Source organism: Candoia aspera, chromosome 1, assembly GCF_035149785.1.
Source record: "Candoia aspera isolate rCanAsp1 chromosome 1, rCanAsp1.hap2, whole genome shotgun sequence".
Classification (NCBI taxonomy): Eukaryota; Metazoa; Chordata; class Lepidosauria; order Squamata; family Boidae; genus Candoia; species Candoia aspera.
The window spans coordinates 226,298,687-226,315,671 of NC_086153.1; the positions used below are offsets into that span (position 1 = coordinate 226,298,687).

General features: G+C 40.9%; 1 protein-coding gene across 2 annotated transcripts in view; it reads left to right on the forward strand.

Moving 5' to 3' along the window:
* Positions 1-16,985, forward strand: part of PLCD4 (phospholipase C delta 4) — a 36,751-nt gene that overhangs the window by 18,534 nt on the left and 1,232 nt on the right. For both annotated transcript variants that reach the window (XM_063288876.1, XM_063288877.1), the window contains exons 4-15: positions 260-488; positions 944-1,073; positions 2,481-2,712; positions 3,013-3,214; positions 4,362-4,506; positions 6,674-6,826; positions 7,906-8,070; positions 8,621-8,777; positions 11,237-11,353; positions 12,927-13,105; positions 14,122-14,257; positions 15,851-16,000. In XM_063288876.1, the coding sequence (XP_063144946.1) occupies positions 260-488; positions 944-1,073; positions 2,481-2,712; positions 3,013-3,214; positions 4,362-4,506; positions 6,674-6,826; positions 7,906-8,070; positions 8,621-8,777; positions 11,237-11,353; positions 12,927-13,105; positions 14,122-14,257; positions 15,851-16,000 (1,995 nt within the window). The remainder of the gene's footprint in view (positions 1-259; positions 489-943; positions 1,074-2,480; positions 2,713-3,012; positions 3,215-4,361; positions 4,507-6,673; positions 6,827-7,905; positions 8,071-8,620; positions 8,778-11,236; positions 11,354-12,926; positions 13,106-14,121; positions 14,258-15,850; positions 16,001-16,985) is intronic.

Sequence of the window (16,985 nt, forward strand, 5' to 3'; positions counted from 1 at the left end):
TCTTCAACTAGTAATGAGAATACTACTCTGGGATTATGCTGGATATGCTTTTATTCATCTTATTTAGTTAATGTTTTTGCCCTAATTAAAAAAACAATCACTTTGATTTCTCTGTGTCTGTTTATGTACAATCTAGATCATCTTCAAGTGGCCAAGGTCGAGAAACACTGGTCTAGATAGAGAAGCAAAGAATGCTTTTATAACTTAAGCCTAACTCTCTACGTAAAGGCTTACCTTTTCTGATTATTCTTCCCCCAAGTCTCAGTAAGTGATGTGGAAACAGTTCGTGAAGGACATCAATCAGAAGTACTGCAAAGTCTGGCTGAGGAGTTCCCTGCTGAGTGCTGTTTCACTGTTGTCTTCCATGGGCGGCGAAGCAACCTAGACCTCATTGCTAGTTCAGCCAAGGAAGCTCAGTGTTGGATCCAAGGCTTGCGGCGCCTTGTAGAGACTGTCATTAACATGGATCAGAAAGAGAGGCTTGATCAATATCCTTATCTTTAATTATCTTCTGTTCCTTTCAGTGCCTTTCCCACAAGGAGGGGAAAAGGGGCCTTGGAAGCTCAGCTTGAGTCTAACATTGGAGACACATTGACACATTTATGTTTATTCCAGAATGACAATTTAAAGGAAATGTCTTTATTTCTATTTATTATTTTAACCATCAGTTTAAAATGTAATACTTTCCTCACTTTATAAAATATAGGAAACAAAACAGCCAAAAGAGAACTTCCTATAGTTTTCTCTTTTGTAGTCTAGTATCAGTTTAATTGCTTCTACTACAGTCTGTCCTGAACTAACAAGGTGCCAACGTATGCTCATTTCCAGTGTGTTTTGTTTTGGCAATACTATACCACGTTTGTGTGCTATGTTCATGCTTGGAAGACATATCTCTGCTCAGTTCCTATGAGTCTATTTTCCTTAATCCATGCCTGGATTCCACATGGATCTGTGACTGGTTTTTAAAAGCTGATAAAGACAAAGATGGGCGCATGAACTTCAAAGAGGTACAGCACTTGCTTAGGATGATGAATGTGGATATGAATGAAGACCATGCCTTCCAGCTCTTCCAGGTAAATCTGTGTGTGGCCAAAGAGGAGAATACGTGGAACTAGGTCACATAAAAGCGATTCCTTTGCTTGTTCTTAAGAAGGCAACACAAAGTCACATTGCCACCATCATCCACTGATGAGAGTGCAGATATTCTATCCTTTCTTGTTCTCTGCATACAATATTTATCTTCCGACTTGGTTGTTCAATCTGTTTTCAGTCACTCTATCTATACCCCAATGGAATATCCAACTGGCTATGGCTCCTTGCCAATGTAAATGCTTTGCTATCTGGAATACAATAACACAGGCCAATCTGATGCTGTCAGTCCTCAGTTTAATGCTCTCTTCCTCAGCCAGCATGCTGGATGGGAGTTGTAGGATTTGTAGTCTGGTGCTTTTAGAATACTACAATCAATTGTAAAATTAATTGAGCGATAAAAGGGTTAACTAATAATAAAGCAGCTTCTGCCTTCTTATCTTCTTTAAAGTAAATGCAAGCCCGTTAGATGAGGCTCATGCAAAACACCGCAACACAGAGTTCCGGTAATAGCAGCAACAGTATGGACCTTCCTCTGTTGCTGAACTGAAGTGCTCCACACCCCTCCTTGCATTCGTAAAAAACTATACCAGCTGAAATTTGCCTTTCCACTGTCAATCCTATCCCGCTACTATTGCCTGTGTGCTCAATCACTGCCAATCACCTGACTTCCCTCCGAAGCCTAATAGATGTTGCAAAGACTTTCTTTGGACAGGATCAGAACTGTTGGAGATGTGACCCCAGTGGCACTGACTCTTCAGAACCTCAAGACCAAGTGACCACGAGAGAACCCTGGGATGTAGACAAAGCGTTAAGGATATACTCTCTGTGGTCTTTATTAACTCTGCCTGCTCTTTATTTTATGAGATTGCTGATCTCAGGTCACTTTTATTTGCCTTTCTTCATTGGCATGTGCGCATGCACACATCTTTGATTCAGTGCCTAGTAGCCACATATTAGCTATGTGCTAGGCTTTGCCTATCCCTATAATGTATTTCTTGGAAATAATTCTCTTTTTTGTGATAAAGTGTACTTCACTAATCTTTGTTCAAGTCCAGTTTTCCTAGTCTCAGGAATCCTCACACATGCACACTGAATGCTTCAGTTTCCAAGAAGAAGAAGAGGGAAAACATTCTTTTAACTTCAGTAAGGATGGTTTAAGTTTGTCTCACTCATGGATTCAAGATGAGATGAAAGCAACATTATGGGAACTAGCAATAAAAAGATATTGCTAGGGCATGTTTGCTCTTTGGTTAAACCCAAGTGGAGAAAGGCCCTTAATTCCACTGGCTCCATCAGTGGGTAGTAGATCTTGTTTGCCTTGGTTTGATTGTGTTTGTTTTACTTCCTGCACAAGGAAACCATTGGTCAGAGCCCTCCATTCCTTACAGATGGCTGACAAATCAGAAACAGGGACGCTGGAGGGAGAGGAATTTGTGCTGTTCTACAAAGCACTAACTCAGCGGGATGAGGTGCTTGAGCTTTTCCAGGAGTACTCTGAAGATGGAAAGAAGTTGACCCTCTTGGAGTTTGTGGACTTCTTGAAACAGGAGCAGATGGAAGTTGATGGCACTGATGAGCTTGCAATGGAACTGATTGACAGATATGAACCATCTGAGACTGGTGAGTTGGTAGGGAAACAAAAGGGGAACCGATGGGTCTGTAACCTGGATAAGCATCCAGCATTGGTACAAATTGTCTCCAAAGTGCTCAGTAATACATCCAAGGTGTGACTTTCCAAATTTCCACAAAACCGGCATTACTTCTTATATCAGTTTCATGACCCCATTGTCATAGAGACTGCTAAGACATCTGGTTTTTCCTGAGTCCCCAAAGGGTCCAGTTCGGTGTCTGTCCCTCAGGGCCTTTGTTTTGAGAGGCCTATCAATTTCTGTTTCTCCTCAAAGCCCTTTCTTCCCATAGGCAAAGCTCGTCATATACTGAGTACAGATGGATTTCTCATGTATCTCTGCTCACCAGATGGCTCCATCTTCAACCCTGAGCACAAGAAAATCTTCCAGGATATGTCTCAGCCTCTCTGCCATTATTTTATCTCTTCCTCTCACAACACATATCTGATGGAAGACCAGCTGCGAGGTCAAAGCAGTGTTGAAGGATATATCAGGTATCATAATGAAAAGAGAGATGGGAAAGTAGCTGCATCACTAGTTCTTTCAGTGGCAGAACAAGCATCAGATTCCCTCCCCTTGTATTTCCAAAAATATTACTTATGTGTTCATATGGGAAATCTTTATCTTATAGTAAGTAATTATGCAGCAAGCACATCAGAATGCCATCAGTGTATTAAAATCCTGAGCTGAGTCTGTAGTAACTTCACTGGTCCATCAATCCCTGTCATGATTACTGATAAGTCCATTCCTTTCCTTTATCTTAAGAAAGAATCCCATAGTTCTCACAAGTTCTGTGGAACACAGTTTTAAAAACCCTGTTATAACCCATTTAATCCTGAAAGATTTTGCTACATTATAAACCTAGCATGCATGGATAAATGTATTAATTTATTAATTTGTTAATTAATGTTTCCAATTTTGCCACCGTCCATCACCCCCCAGAAGAGGGACTCTGGGCAGTTTACAATAAAGCTAACAAGTTAAAAACAATAAAACCATAAATAGTGTATAAAATGTAAATACAAATGCAAAATATAAATATAAAAAAATAAAAATAAAATCCAGATGGCAGTAAAAGATCTAATTCAGTTCCTATGTATGTGAGGAGCACTCTAAGGCGCCAGCCATCCCCAAGAATAACTGCTACCCTTCCTGCCCCAAGCGAGGCAGCAGAGCCAAGTGTTCAGGTTCTTCTGGAAGGCCAGGAGAGAGGGGGCTCGCTTCACATCCAGGGGCAGGATGTTCCAAAGGGCAAGAGCCACTGCAGAGAAGGCCTGCTTCCTGGACCCTGCCAAATGGAATTCTCTTACAGACGGGGTCCATAACATGCCCTCTCTGCATGACCGGGTGGGACGGGTCAATGTAATGGGAATGAGATGGTCCCTCAGGTAACCTGGACCCATGCCATGTAGGGCTTTAATATTCATATAATACTTGAAGAAGGAAGAGGGGAGGAAGCCTGGTGGTTGATCCTCAGATTGTCAGTTCATTTGTGGAACTGGAAAGGAACATGCTGCAACTGAGGGATCTCTTTTTACATTTTTTCCATGTTTACTCTTCAACTAGATAGCAGCTGAGGAAACTGCCAATATACTGAGACTCGGGGTGAAGGGCCAATGAATTGCTTTCTTCTCCCTGCAGGGCTCTCAAACGGGGCTGCCGGTGCTTAGAAGTTGACTGTTGGGATGGACCTAATGGAGAGCCAATTGTCTATCATGGCTATACGTTCACTTCTAAGATCCCTTTCCGGGATGTTGTGACAACCCTTGAGAAGTATGCCTTCTGGGTAGGTTGGACACTTTTACCACAAAGAATAGGGCTGAACTCTGCTAGGTGGGAAGCAGGCAATGATGAAAGAATGAATGGGTTAGCCTCGAGCAGAAGGAGTTTAACATAGCATAGAATAATGCTAAGCTGAAGGATATATTCTGTCTATGATGGGGCCAGCTATCTTTCTGAATAAGGATGTTATATAGCCTTGGAGATCTATTCCACCAGCACCATCTCTCTTATTGTAACTCAGAGTCCCTTCCAAAACAACTAACAATGGCCAATTATTGATGATGATGATGATGATGATGATGATAATTTTATGCTGCCCAACTCCCAGTGAATCTGGGCAGCTCACAAGTAAAACATTTTTTAAAAAATATACAATAAGAGATAAAAATAAAAGTATAAAAGATGGAAAAATTACAAGAACTGGACAGGATTGAAAAACCCACACAATCCAAGGGGCTTCATTCACACTCACCAAAGGCCTAGGCAAAGCCCTTTCAAACACCAGCAGGATGGGGGCCGTCTGGATCCCGGAGGGAACCTCATTCCAGAGGGCAGGCATTGCTGCAGAGAGGATGTGTTTCTGGGTTCTGATAGATGGCGTTGTTTAATCAAAGGAGCACACCAACCCTGCCAGATTGAATTGAATGGGCAGATACTATATTTTCCATCTTAGAACAGGCAAATATGAAAATTATTCAAAAAGGGACAAAACCCCTAAATCAGCTTTTCTCAACCTTTTGACCCTGGAGGAACTATCAGCCCCTGCCCAAGAACCACAAAGAATCAATCCAGTCAAACTTCAGTTCTTTATTTGCTCACACCATCTAGACAGAATCTTGCCAGACTAAAGCTACTCTACCTAACCTAAGGGGAAGTAACCTGGGAAAGCTCTAGGGCGAGGCTATCCTGAACTTCTTGGTTTTCCCACAGTCGCTTCCTGGACTGCATTTCCTCTTATCTTGTCCTCCTCCTTGGAATGTGCTCCCTCTTTCCTGAGAACCAGTGGCATTACTGAAATCCACCACAGGAACCCTTGAAATATTTTTCAGACCTCAGGGAACCCCTGCACATTCAGACTCAAATATAGGCCACAAGTTACAATATTATAATATCCGTTTCATGGGTAGGCCTGTATATATGCATTAACAGTATTCTTAAACTAAAAATAAAGAATGAAACTTAACTCTTTAATGTGAACTTGCCCAAATTTGAAATAATTTTTTAAATAAATCATGATCTCCCAGGGAGCCTCTAGTGACCTCTCATGGATCCCTAGGGTTCCAAAGAACCCTGGTTGAGAAACCCTGCCCTAAAGAGTGAGTTTCAAATATGAACACTAATTGAAAGTGTATGTACTTGATACCACAATTTTTAGCAAACTGGCCCCCAATTTGATTTACCAACAGAAGGCTTTTAGTGATATGATTACATCATGTGAAGCTGATGAAAGTAAAGTTGCTCTACCAGGTTCTAAAAAGTTTCTTTTTAAATGAACATCTAGATTTAGAGAGCCATAGTTACAAAGGCCCCTACCCAATAAACTGTCACAAATTCAACCACAAAGATTAATCTGGGCAAAGCACTGCATTTGATGATCTTAAAATGCCTGTATGCTTGTGTTTTAATTACTTAATTTTTAAATTAAATTCTCTCCCCATGGCTTTGAAGAAAAACCCATGTACCATGGGTGGCCTTGAAAATCATTCAAGCTCAAATATAATTCCACTTGAATCCAATCTCATTCATCTTTGAAATTTAACTTGGGCAAATGGGTGACTGGTCCTGAATACAATAATGGCAGGTGTTATGGGATATATATATGAGGATGAAGTTTGTGTTTGGACATCACAATGCACATTATGTTATTTGCCTTCTCTTGCCACCTCTGTGGACACCTAAGCTAGGGCACACCACAGATCTCCCAACTACTATTGACTGTGTAGTTTTGTAACTTTCTAGCAATGACATTATTCCACAACCCTAAGGATCCTCAAGAAGCATGATTATCCTCAAATTTCCTGAGTAGAAAGGCAACTACACAAGCAGGATATCCATCAGTTTCCAGTAATTCTTGCAATAACCCCATTGCCCTCTTTTGGTTCCTGTTAATCTCCAAAACTCTTGACCATCATTCTCTTGTTTATGACCCTATGTCTTCATCAATCACACAGGTTTCTGATTATCCTATCATCCTGTCTATTGAGAATCACTGCAGCATAGAGCAACAAGATATCATGGCACAACTGCTGAAAGACATCCTGGGAGAACACCTCCTCATCAACACCATTGATGGCCTTGTTCCTGTGCAACTGCCTTCACCTCAAGTAAGGACATAGGGTAATTCATGAGCTTTCATCTAATGATTATCCAGGCTAGCTCTTTACTAAACTTGATTGTAAAACTAAGAGACACTCCCAAATTAATAGATAAGCAGATAGATATTAACCAACCAAAATGCCAGAAAAGAGCATGCAAGCTACTGAAGTTTTCAGAATTCTTCATCAGCCTATATGGTACAAAAACCAAGGGAGGAAGAAGAAATAGAAATGCCCCAAATTATGCCAGATGTTATAACCATGGTTTCTGCAATGTAGAGTTAGCAACAAAATTAGCTTCCTCACTTGCATCTAACAGCAGTGCAAACATGCACAGCCAATCTGTTTTTTCCTGCTGTGTCCTTAAAACTGTTTTTTGTCTCATCCACAGCCTATATCTAAGACAGCCTTAAAACGTCCTGTTTTTCCCCTTATATTTCACAGGTTTTGCCATGAAAAAATGTGTTTTACTGAAAAATAGGTCAGTGGTGCAGCCAGGTGACCCACTGGAGGTAGCATCAGGCTCACATCTCTTGGCTACTTTAAGCTGCTGTAGGCACGCTGCCTTCCTGGACCCCGTTTTCCATGACTATCTCTGTTTTGGGCAACAGGAAAGTTTGGGTCTTTCAAACCAGGATCTCCCCCTGCACCTTCCCAGGCTCTTAGCTGGCCCCAGTTTAGAGGTCTGAATCAGCTTGAACAACAGCTGATTGAAGGTGATAGAGGGACTGCGGAGTGGTTTTCTGCTGCTTCATGGAACAACACTTCTTGTGTTTCTAAGCTGTTGTTTGGGTTGCTTTTTAAGAGAGATTTACTACTTTTCTGGAATAGTGCTAAGTCTGTGTGCAAAATGAGCCCAACTACCAGCTGATAGTTGGGCTTTCTTTGAATGCACCAGTACAAAACACTTGCACAAAGTCAAAGTGAGTGTTGATAGATGGCTAAACTCCGCAGTCTTGCCATCAATCAAAACTTACACTTGCAGAAATGCTGGGGTATTACAGCTAAACCAACTTGGCTGACCTGCTCTTGTCAAAAGAAGTAAAATCTCCTTCCTTTTCCGATCTGGCTGACATGTCTACATGCAGGAACTGAAGGGCAAGATCATTTTAAAGGGCAATAAGATTGGGTATCTGGAAGATTCTCTGAATGGGTATCCAGACAAGATGCCTGAGCGGGAAGAAGTTATTGATGAAGAAGGAACCGAGGTAGAGGTAGAAGTCCTGCGTAGTGAAGACAAGAGAAAAGAGAAGGTATGTGGACACTCTCCTATGGCCTGCTAGTTACAATAGGGGAGGGCAAGCTGCACCCCAAGAACCATATTTTGTACCTTTCACAGTGTTCCCCAAAATCATGCTACCTAAATTCACTGGCAAATTACAGGCTAACAATAGCAAGATTTTCTGCTGATTTCATCCCAAAGTAGTCTCCAATATTCATTTATCTACTAATGTTTAATCCCCCCCTTCTCCCCATGAGAAAATTTTGCTCCCTTCCCACTTACATGGTTGTGTCACCATCATATTTTAACAATAGTCAATTTGGATACAATACTTGGGGAGGTGGGGGTTGCACCACTAGACTAAAAATTAGTTGTGTGAAAGCCAGAACTTCAACAGATGTAATGACAAAGAAATCATGCTCCACATGCAAAGAGAGAGTACTTTTTTCTTTGCTTTGCTTTTTGGGGGGGCAGGGGTATTATTTATTAACAGGGAGAATCTGCAAATGGACTACACAAACACACACACATACACAGTGGTGTGTGTGTGTGTGTGTATATATATATATTTCCCCCCCCAGAAAGGTAAACCGTCCCTCTCCAAGGAACTTTCGGATTGTATTATCTACTGTAAGGGTGTACCTTTCTGCAGCTTCCAACATTCTTGCAGCCACTACAAGTCATATGAGATGTCTTCTTTCACTGAATCCAAAGCTCGCAAACTCATCCGAGAAGCTGGTAAGAAATTGGGGATGGAATCTCCTGGCAGACAAAATGTTTGGGTCAAGGATTAATGGGCTTATAATTCTCCCAAATGCTATTCGTGCTCATTCAACTTCCTCTACCACTAGAACATAACAGACACAAGCAGGCTGAAATTCCACTAACTTTATATCAGATTTAAAAAGATAGAAGTCTCCTTCAAGTCAGGCTTGACTCCTGGTGACTTCATGGACACATTCAAGTAGTTTGTTTAGCAGTGATGTAGAAATACCACTGCCTTTTTCTGGAATGTTCTTTGAATACCAATCTAGTGTTAGAAGGTGGAAATCTTCCCATTTGTTTTCCAAGCTGGGAACCGATTGAAACCTCTAATTGGCTGAGTCAGAAATAAGTTTATTAGTATACAAAGCAACTCAAAATAACTCCATATATGGCGGCCGCACCATAAAAAGAGATCATTTAGTATTTATACATCTAATGACACATGAATACATTAATTTCATTTGCCAGTCTGCTTTAATCTATTATTAGGCTGACCATACATCCCGTTTTGAACAGGACAGTCCCGTTTTTTTAACATTTCCAGACCGTCCTGTCGTTTTAATATAAATGTCCATTTTGTCCCGTTTTCTTAAAAACCTTACTTAAAACGTTGAAAGTTCCCGCAAACCTGTCAGAATGCAGTCTGACTTTGAGTGGAAGGAGGGGGAGCTCAGCAGAAATGGTGGGAAAAAAGCCTCAGAGTTCAACCCAGCGGGAAACCTAAAAAGGAAAAAACAGGATCAGCTGATAGGCAGTGATCAAAGGGCGAGCCGATTGGCTCCTGCCTTGAAAGGGCAGGAAGAAAAGAACATAAAAGCACAGCCAGAGGAGGAATGGCTTGTTGGGGACAACCGTTCACTAGACTCTCCAGCCCAGCCTTGCCTCTCGCAAACGAAGGAATCCAAAGATTCCCAGCCCAAGAAAACTGGAGAAGTTCCTGCCTGCCGATCCAGCCCGTCACCCAGCCCTGCCCTGTTTTGCCATCCCAATGTCCCGTTTTTGTCTCAAGGAAATATGGTCAGCCTATCTATTATCATCCTAATATTTTATGTAGTAGCTTCAGGGCAGGTTTAGTTTGAAATAAAATGCAGTTACTTATCAGTAGAACAGAATGCACTATTCATTAGTTCTAGTCTATTTGTCTGAAGGTACCTTGAATGTATTATTTCAATGTAACAGTATATTCCTTTCTCAAACATTTATCTAGTCTCTAGCATGAGAGAAAGGCTTGTCCTGAATAACTTCTAATGCCTCTTGTTTCTATCAGCTAAAAATTCTTACACTAGCCTGCAGACCAAGACCTAGCATCCCCCAAACTCTCACTTCTGCTTAGCTGCCCAGCCCAGACTAGGTTGGCTACCTGCTGTAAATTCAACAGCCTCCTCACCCATGCTCCATAATCACATCACGATTCTTCCCTAATATTCTCAAGCTTCAACTAGAGACTCAGTTTTCTCCCTACCTTTCAGTTCAAATTGTAGACTGCCTCTAACTTAAAATATTTCTCTGTCATTTTTTCTTAGTTGAGGATTGTCATGTTCCCTAAATACTGATAGATATTGTGTTCCAAAGGTTGAAAAAGGAACTCCCGGCTATCAAAGAAGGTTCACCTCTTTCATTTAAAACCTTGATTCTGTTATGAAGCACTGTAAGGGAAACCATAGGCTTGGGGTCACACACTGTATTTGCTTAATTTTATTTTAATCCAGTCCAATCCAATCCCTTGCAAGAGTTTAAAGATATCCTCTATCTCATTCAAAGTAATAAAGTTTATTAATGTAAACAGAATTTCAATATCCTTTGTTTAACTTTAACTGACGTGCTGTAAACCAGGAGTTTTCAAACTTTTTCAGGCTCTGAAACATGTTAGTTAAAAAAAAAATCCCAGAACCACAATGACTGATTCATAGTTTGGTTTGCCATAAACCAACCCAATCACATTACAGCTTAGCACAATATGTAAACCTAGCCATAAAGATAGGTAGGTAAATGATCAAGTTTAGTAAACTCAGAACAATCCCCATGAGTATGTTACTCATCCATGTGCTAATTTCAGCACTAATTAGATATTATAGCATTAGTTTAAATGAATTTTACTAAAACTGGATGATTCTGCAATTTACAAGTAACAATACCTAACAAGTTTTGAAAAGGATGCAGGAAATGCCTTTTCTCCCCCATTATGAAATAACTCTTTTACACACATTAGGGTTTTCTACAGCATTCTTTCTCAGGGCTCTGAGAATAAGATGGGATGGTCTCTTTTCTTAAGCTTGTCCTGAGGCCTGGCAAGGCATCCATACATAGAATGTTGTTTTTTTGTTTGGATAAATGCTAAGTGTTCTAGTATTAAAATCATTCTAGGCTTCTTACCTCATTAATCGCAGCTGCCATCACTGGATCCTTAACAATTGGTGTGCTACCTCCCACAGGGAATGACTTTGTCCGCCATAACACCTGGCAGCTGACACGGATCTTCCCCAGTGGGCTGCGGACTGACTCCTCCAATTTCAACCCCCAGACGATGTGGAATGTGGGGTGCCAATTGGGTATGCAGAAGGTGAAAGTGACAAGGAGAAGATGGGGAGGGAAGAGAATGTATTGTAATGGTGGGGTTGTTTGAATAGCCAGTAGAAGGCAAATTGGCACTTTTACCCACAGCAAGAGGGCATTTAACTTTGTTTATTTCTTGCTGCAAATTGTCCTGAAAGCTCCCTTACGGAGTGGCCTTCAAACAGCATAAATAAATGAATGAGAAACCTGGTCAGATGAGATGGTAAAATGGTCCCAAGTCAGGCAAATTTAAAAGGAGGTAAAGCAAAAACATAAGGCTATTAGAAGCTACTAATGGTTATCTACCACCGTCAGTATCAAAGGACCCCTTCTACCGAATAACACTTGCTGGGGCCCAGTAGACAGAGTGGGCTGTTGTGTCATGTCCATGGGACATATGGGTGGTCCCTTTAGACATGGGATGATGGACCATCTTGGCATTTCATCTGAACCAGAGTCTGGTCTCTTCAATTCTTATTTACAATTATCCATCACAAATGATACCTCCAAGCATTTTACTGCATTGGAGTCCTACTGTGTTAAAAAACAAATGATAAACTATTAGGTATTTTTGTAGGGCAAAGTCAATCATTTGTGCTATATCATTTGTGTTATATACTGGATAGATTAGGAATATGCTTTGTGAAGGAATATGAAATTGTGCACTTTTGACTGTTCAAAGTGTTACTATTTGTTTTTCCATTTTATGGCCTGAGTGACCAGTGCTACTCTTTATGGTGCTGCTGCTTATATTGGAAAGGAACCAGAATAATAATAATAATAATAATAATAATTATTATTATTATTATTATTATTATTCCTCCTCCTCTCTTTTTCTTCTCTTGCAAATACGGATGAGCAAAACGGGAGTAGAGCTTAGACAATAGGATAAGCAGCAGCCACTGGAATGGAGTGTGAGAAAATAACAATAACGTCATCCCTCCTTTTTTTTTTTTTAACTACACATTAATAGAAGATGTGATCTGTACTAGACTTCCCCAACCTGATGCCTTTCAGGTTTTGTTATGATGATAATTCTCAAAATTTCCAGGTAGCATGGCCAACATACTAGGTGAAGTGTTGGAGGCCTCATGACAGAATGGGCAAGAGTGGCGGGCATCAGTTTGGGCAAGACTGTTTTACACAGTGGTCTAATTCACGCAACACTATAAGCAGCTGTTGGCTTAACCAGAGTTTATAGGGTTAGCTCCTATTGGCTGAGTTTATACTTTGCACTGAGCCATTTACAAACCACAATAGCTGATTTCACATATTATATGAATTATTCTCTGCAAAGCCATGGTTTACTGAAACAAATTGGCTGGATTTGCATAATACAACAAGCAACCCACGTTATGGCTTAATGTATTGTGTGAACTAGGTCAGTGTGTTAGATTGGGACTTAATTTGTATTGCACAGAAAGAAGTGATGTTCCTCTCTCTACTGCTTTTATTGTTCTCCTCTCTCAATTGCTGCTTGTCTGGAAGAATTCTGTGGAGGATACATGTGAGATTATAAATTTAAAAATAAAATAAAATAACTGTTCCATCTCATCTTGCTCATTTCAGTGGCCTTGAATTTTCAAACTGCTGGTACCGAGATGGATTTGTGTGATGGGCTGTTTAGTCAAAATGGCCGCTGCGGTTATGTGCTGAAGCCAAGTTTCATGCGGGATAGAGAGACAGCCTTCAGCCCTGAGAACCCCCAAAGCAGGGGTGAAGATAACCCCTTGAGCTTAGCTGTTAAGGTACTGTATATGTCTGCACCCATACTTTAACTTTAAAGGTTTGGGGGAGGTTAGAAAAATATGGAACTTCCTCATACTCAGCCAGGCCCATGATCATAGTGTTCTGCCCCTCCCCAAGTTCTTAAAATTATATATATTTGCTGCTATATTTTTATGGTTCAATAAAGTCCACAATGACAGATAAAAATAAACATTATATTCTAAAGGAAATTTCCCTTAAATTTTTCCTATATAATCACAAAATCTACTCTCCCTTGGGAAGCTCATTCCTGGAATTTCCTTTCTTTTGTGCCAAAACGTCTACATATGATGAAGTTAACTAAGGATCTAGATTTGGGGAGAGCTGCATTTGGTGCAAGCTGAAATGTTTGGGGTGGGGGGGAAACGGGGTGACACATGGCAAAAGGCAAAGCGGAAACAGCAACTAGACTGAAAAGTACCTTTTCCTTTCCATTCCATTCCATTCCTGCTGCCATCCTACTCTTTTCCTCTGTCTCCAATCAAGCCAGTCCATTTATTTTTGTTTGTTTAAAATTCACATCTGGAGCACAGGTCCATTTCACAAGCCACATAAACAGACACAACCGATGAGTACTCATTGAGTACTCCAAGAGTAATGGCCAGAGTATCTTCTAGCAGACCCTCCAGCTCAGTGCTGGTTGGGGAATTCTGGGAGTTGAAGTCCACATGTCTTAAATTTGCCAAGGTTGAGAAACACTGCTTCAGCTTCTGCACTCAGAGGGAATGCTGGTGGAGCCCTTTCAGAGCATTTGCCAGAGCAATGGCTGGCTCAGTAACATCAGTGCCAATACGGGGGTGGTAATTCTATGGTCAGTTGGCAGCTGGGAACAAAAGAAGCCTTGGGGATTCTCAGTACTCCTGGTGAATTGGCCAGGTCCTTTTCTTGTAGCTCCCCGTGTTGCGCAGCATGTTGCAAGTTTCAGCAGTTAGTTCATTGCAGCTTCTGCCTTGTAGGTTTGACTTGAGTTTCATGCTCATGTGATCTTCTCTTTCAGATCATTAGTGGGCAGCAGCTGCCCAAGATTCCCAACAGCAAAGAAGGCTCCATTGTGGATCCATTCGTGCGAGTGGAGATTCATGGTATCCCTCCTGACAGTGCCAAGCAGGAAACCAAATATGTTGACAACAACGGTGAGCCAATCTTATCGTAAAGATGAAGGAAGTCGGGCCTTAGTTCTTACACATTTTCCTTATTTTTAAAAAATTTAATTTCATTCAATTCATATAGCCAGCCATCTCACATATGTGACAGCTCACAAATTAAAACAACAGAAAAAAACCTCATATAAATAAAATTGAAAGCAGTTTAAAAAGTTAAAACAATTAACCAGAAACAAAAAAACATTGGAGAGTGCCAACCTACAGCTCACAAACAGTACAGCCATCTCGTAGGTTCCCTCTCTCCACAGGATCCCCAGGCCTGAATGCACAGCCATGTCTTCAGGGACGTCCTAAATACCCATGGCATTGGGGCCAATCTAACCTCAGGGGAAATGATGTTCCAGAGGGAGGGTTCTACAGCAGAAAGGCTCTCCTCTTGGGTCCCATCAGATGGAACTCCGTCATGGATGGGACCTATAACATGCCTCTTCTGCAATCTGTACCAGTAAAATTCAGGTTCTGGACAGAATAAAATAAATCTGTCATTGGAATAAATATACAAGTTTCATCACTTCTCAGCCTTTTGGCTAAGATCAAGCACACGAATTTAAAGTATTAGCCATCTTAAACTTGTCTGATGTCCAATTCTTTCAGAATTTTATTCACTGTGGGATTCAAACTGGGGTAACGGTACTCAAGAAATACAAGGGCAGACAAGGTGATAGGGAGCTCTGGAGAGAGACAATATTATGCAGACTTACAAAACTTCTTAAGCAGCATGGCATTACAGTGTTTGTAGCCCCCTGGATTAAGCCTAACTAAATCTAGTTGCAGCAAAGCCTTTTTCACACTAATGGAAGATACTGTTCTTATGCTGTTTTATATCAGTGTAATGTTTTAGAGGTCTATTCTTTTACAAGAACGTTTTGTTACTAGGTTTGAGAAGGTTTACTAGAAGAGCAACTCTGAAGTACATTGGCTGAACATTCCTATATAGCAAGACAGCAGAATATAGGAACCATGAAGAATCCCAAAGCTGAATCTGATTTTACCTTGGAATCCAGCTGATTTGCACTGTTTAATTCAGTGGATTTTAATCATGGCTAACTTTTTCCTTCATATTTTCAGTTGCTTAATTACACCCAGTTTCAATTACATTTTCATTTTTTCCTGTTTATTCATGCTAGAAACATGAAGCAACATTTTGGAAAGAAAGAGGAATTTTGCCAAGATTTCATAAAGCACACCCCACCAGCTTTAAGGACTTTTTTTTCAAGCATTCAGAATAGCACCTGCAAAATTAGGGTGTTAAGATAATGAGTGATTGTGAGGCAAGAAGGGAAATGGAAGACAACTGTTTAAGGAAGCATCTGAGAAGCAGTATGGAAGAGGGGAGCTGTGTGAGATTTTTAGGGGAGAAGACTGGAAGAGTCTAAGGCAGTGTTTCTCAATCTTAGCAATTTTAAGATGTGGAGTTGCTGATTCTGTGAGTTGAAGTCCACATGTCTTAAAATTGCTGAGATTGAGAAACACTAGTCTAAGGGGAAGTTAAAAGAGTTAAAAGAGACATTGAGATACCCTTCAGTGATGACATCCTCTCTTTATTTCAAAATTCTTGGACAGGTTTTAACCCACAGTGGGATGAGTCCTTTCGGTTCCATGTGTGGGTCCCAGAATTGGCCCTTCTACGTTTTGTGGTGGAAGATTATGACAAGGCATCTCGGAATGACTTTGTGGGGCAGTATACACTACCTCTCACCAGTGTCAGAGCAGGTATGGGACTCCTCAACACACTGGTCAAGCAGTGGAATTACCTCACACCAAGTCCTGGGGATGAAAATAACGTTGGTAATGTTGTCTGTTGGTTACAAATGTGTTGGGGGGAGAATCACTTGCAACCACATTGGTAGGCCTCCTTTTCCAAGGGTACTGCATAAAAGATAATTGTGATAGGCTGCCACAAGTCAGGCTGAGTCTCCTGTCAAAATCTTCTCTGTCCAGCTGGGAATTTGTTAGGCCATCTACCAAGGATGCCCTCCCTTCAGCCCACCTCAAGAAAAAAAACAGAAAATGTGCTTTGGATCTTTCTTCCCCAAGCAAGAGGCTCACCACACAATACAATTCTAGGAAAGGAAGAGAAAATTGTCAGCCGTGAGTCTTTGCATGTAGGAAAGATTTGAAGGAGCAATTCAATTCTAAAACCAATGAAACCAAATCTCAAGGTAGAAAAAAGAGTTTGGGAAAATATAAAAGCAGGAAGTTTATAAATGTAATAATAAAAAAAGGAAAGGAAAAATATGGGGAAAACAAGGAAAAACAACCATGACATACACAGAATTCCAAATGAAATGCAGTCAGCACAAGCTAAACCAGTTACCTGCTTGAAGAAGCTCCTGAGTTTGAGCACTCATTCAGAGTCCATTGAAGAGTAGAGCAGGGGAGAGGTCATCTGACCTTTCGCTGGAATGTTGTCAGCCAGGATCTCCCATTTCTTTCTTCTTTTTCTTGAGCACTATCTTTAGTTTTATAGCATTTTCTTTGGGGAGAATGATTGTTGCATTGCCCAGTGAAGGACAATTGGGCAATTCTGATGTCCTGGGCATAGTCAGCAAATCAGAAATGAGTATGTAGCTAAACCTTCCTTCCTAAGAAACCTTGCTGGAATGATAAGGCGCAGAATAGTTTTTACCAGTTGTGCTTTAGGGGATAGTACCTGTCATACCAAAAACTAGGGCACTGCCACAGTCCCTATGCCTTT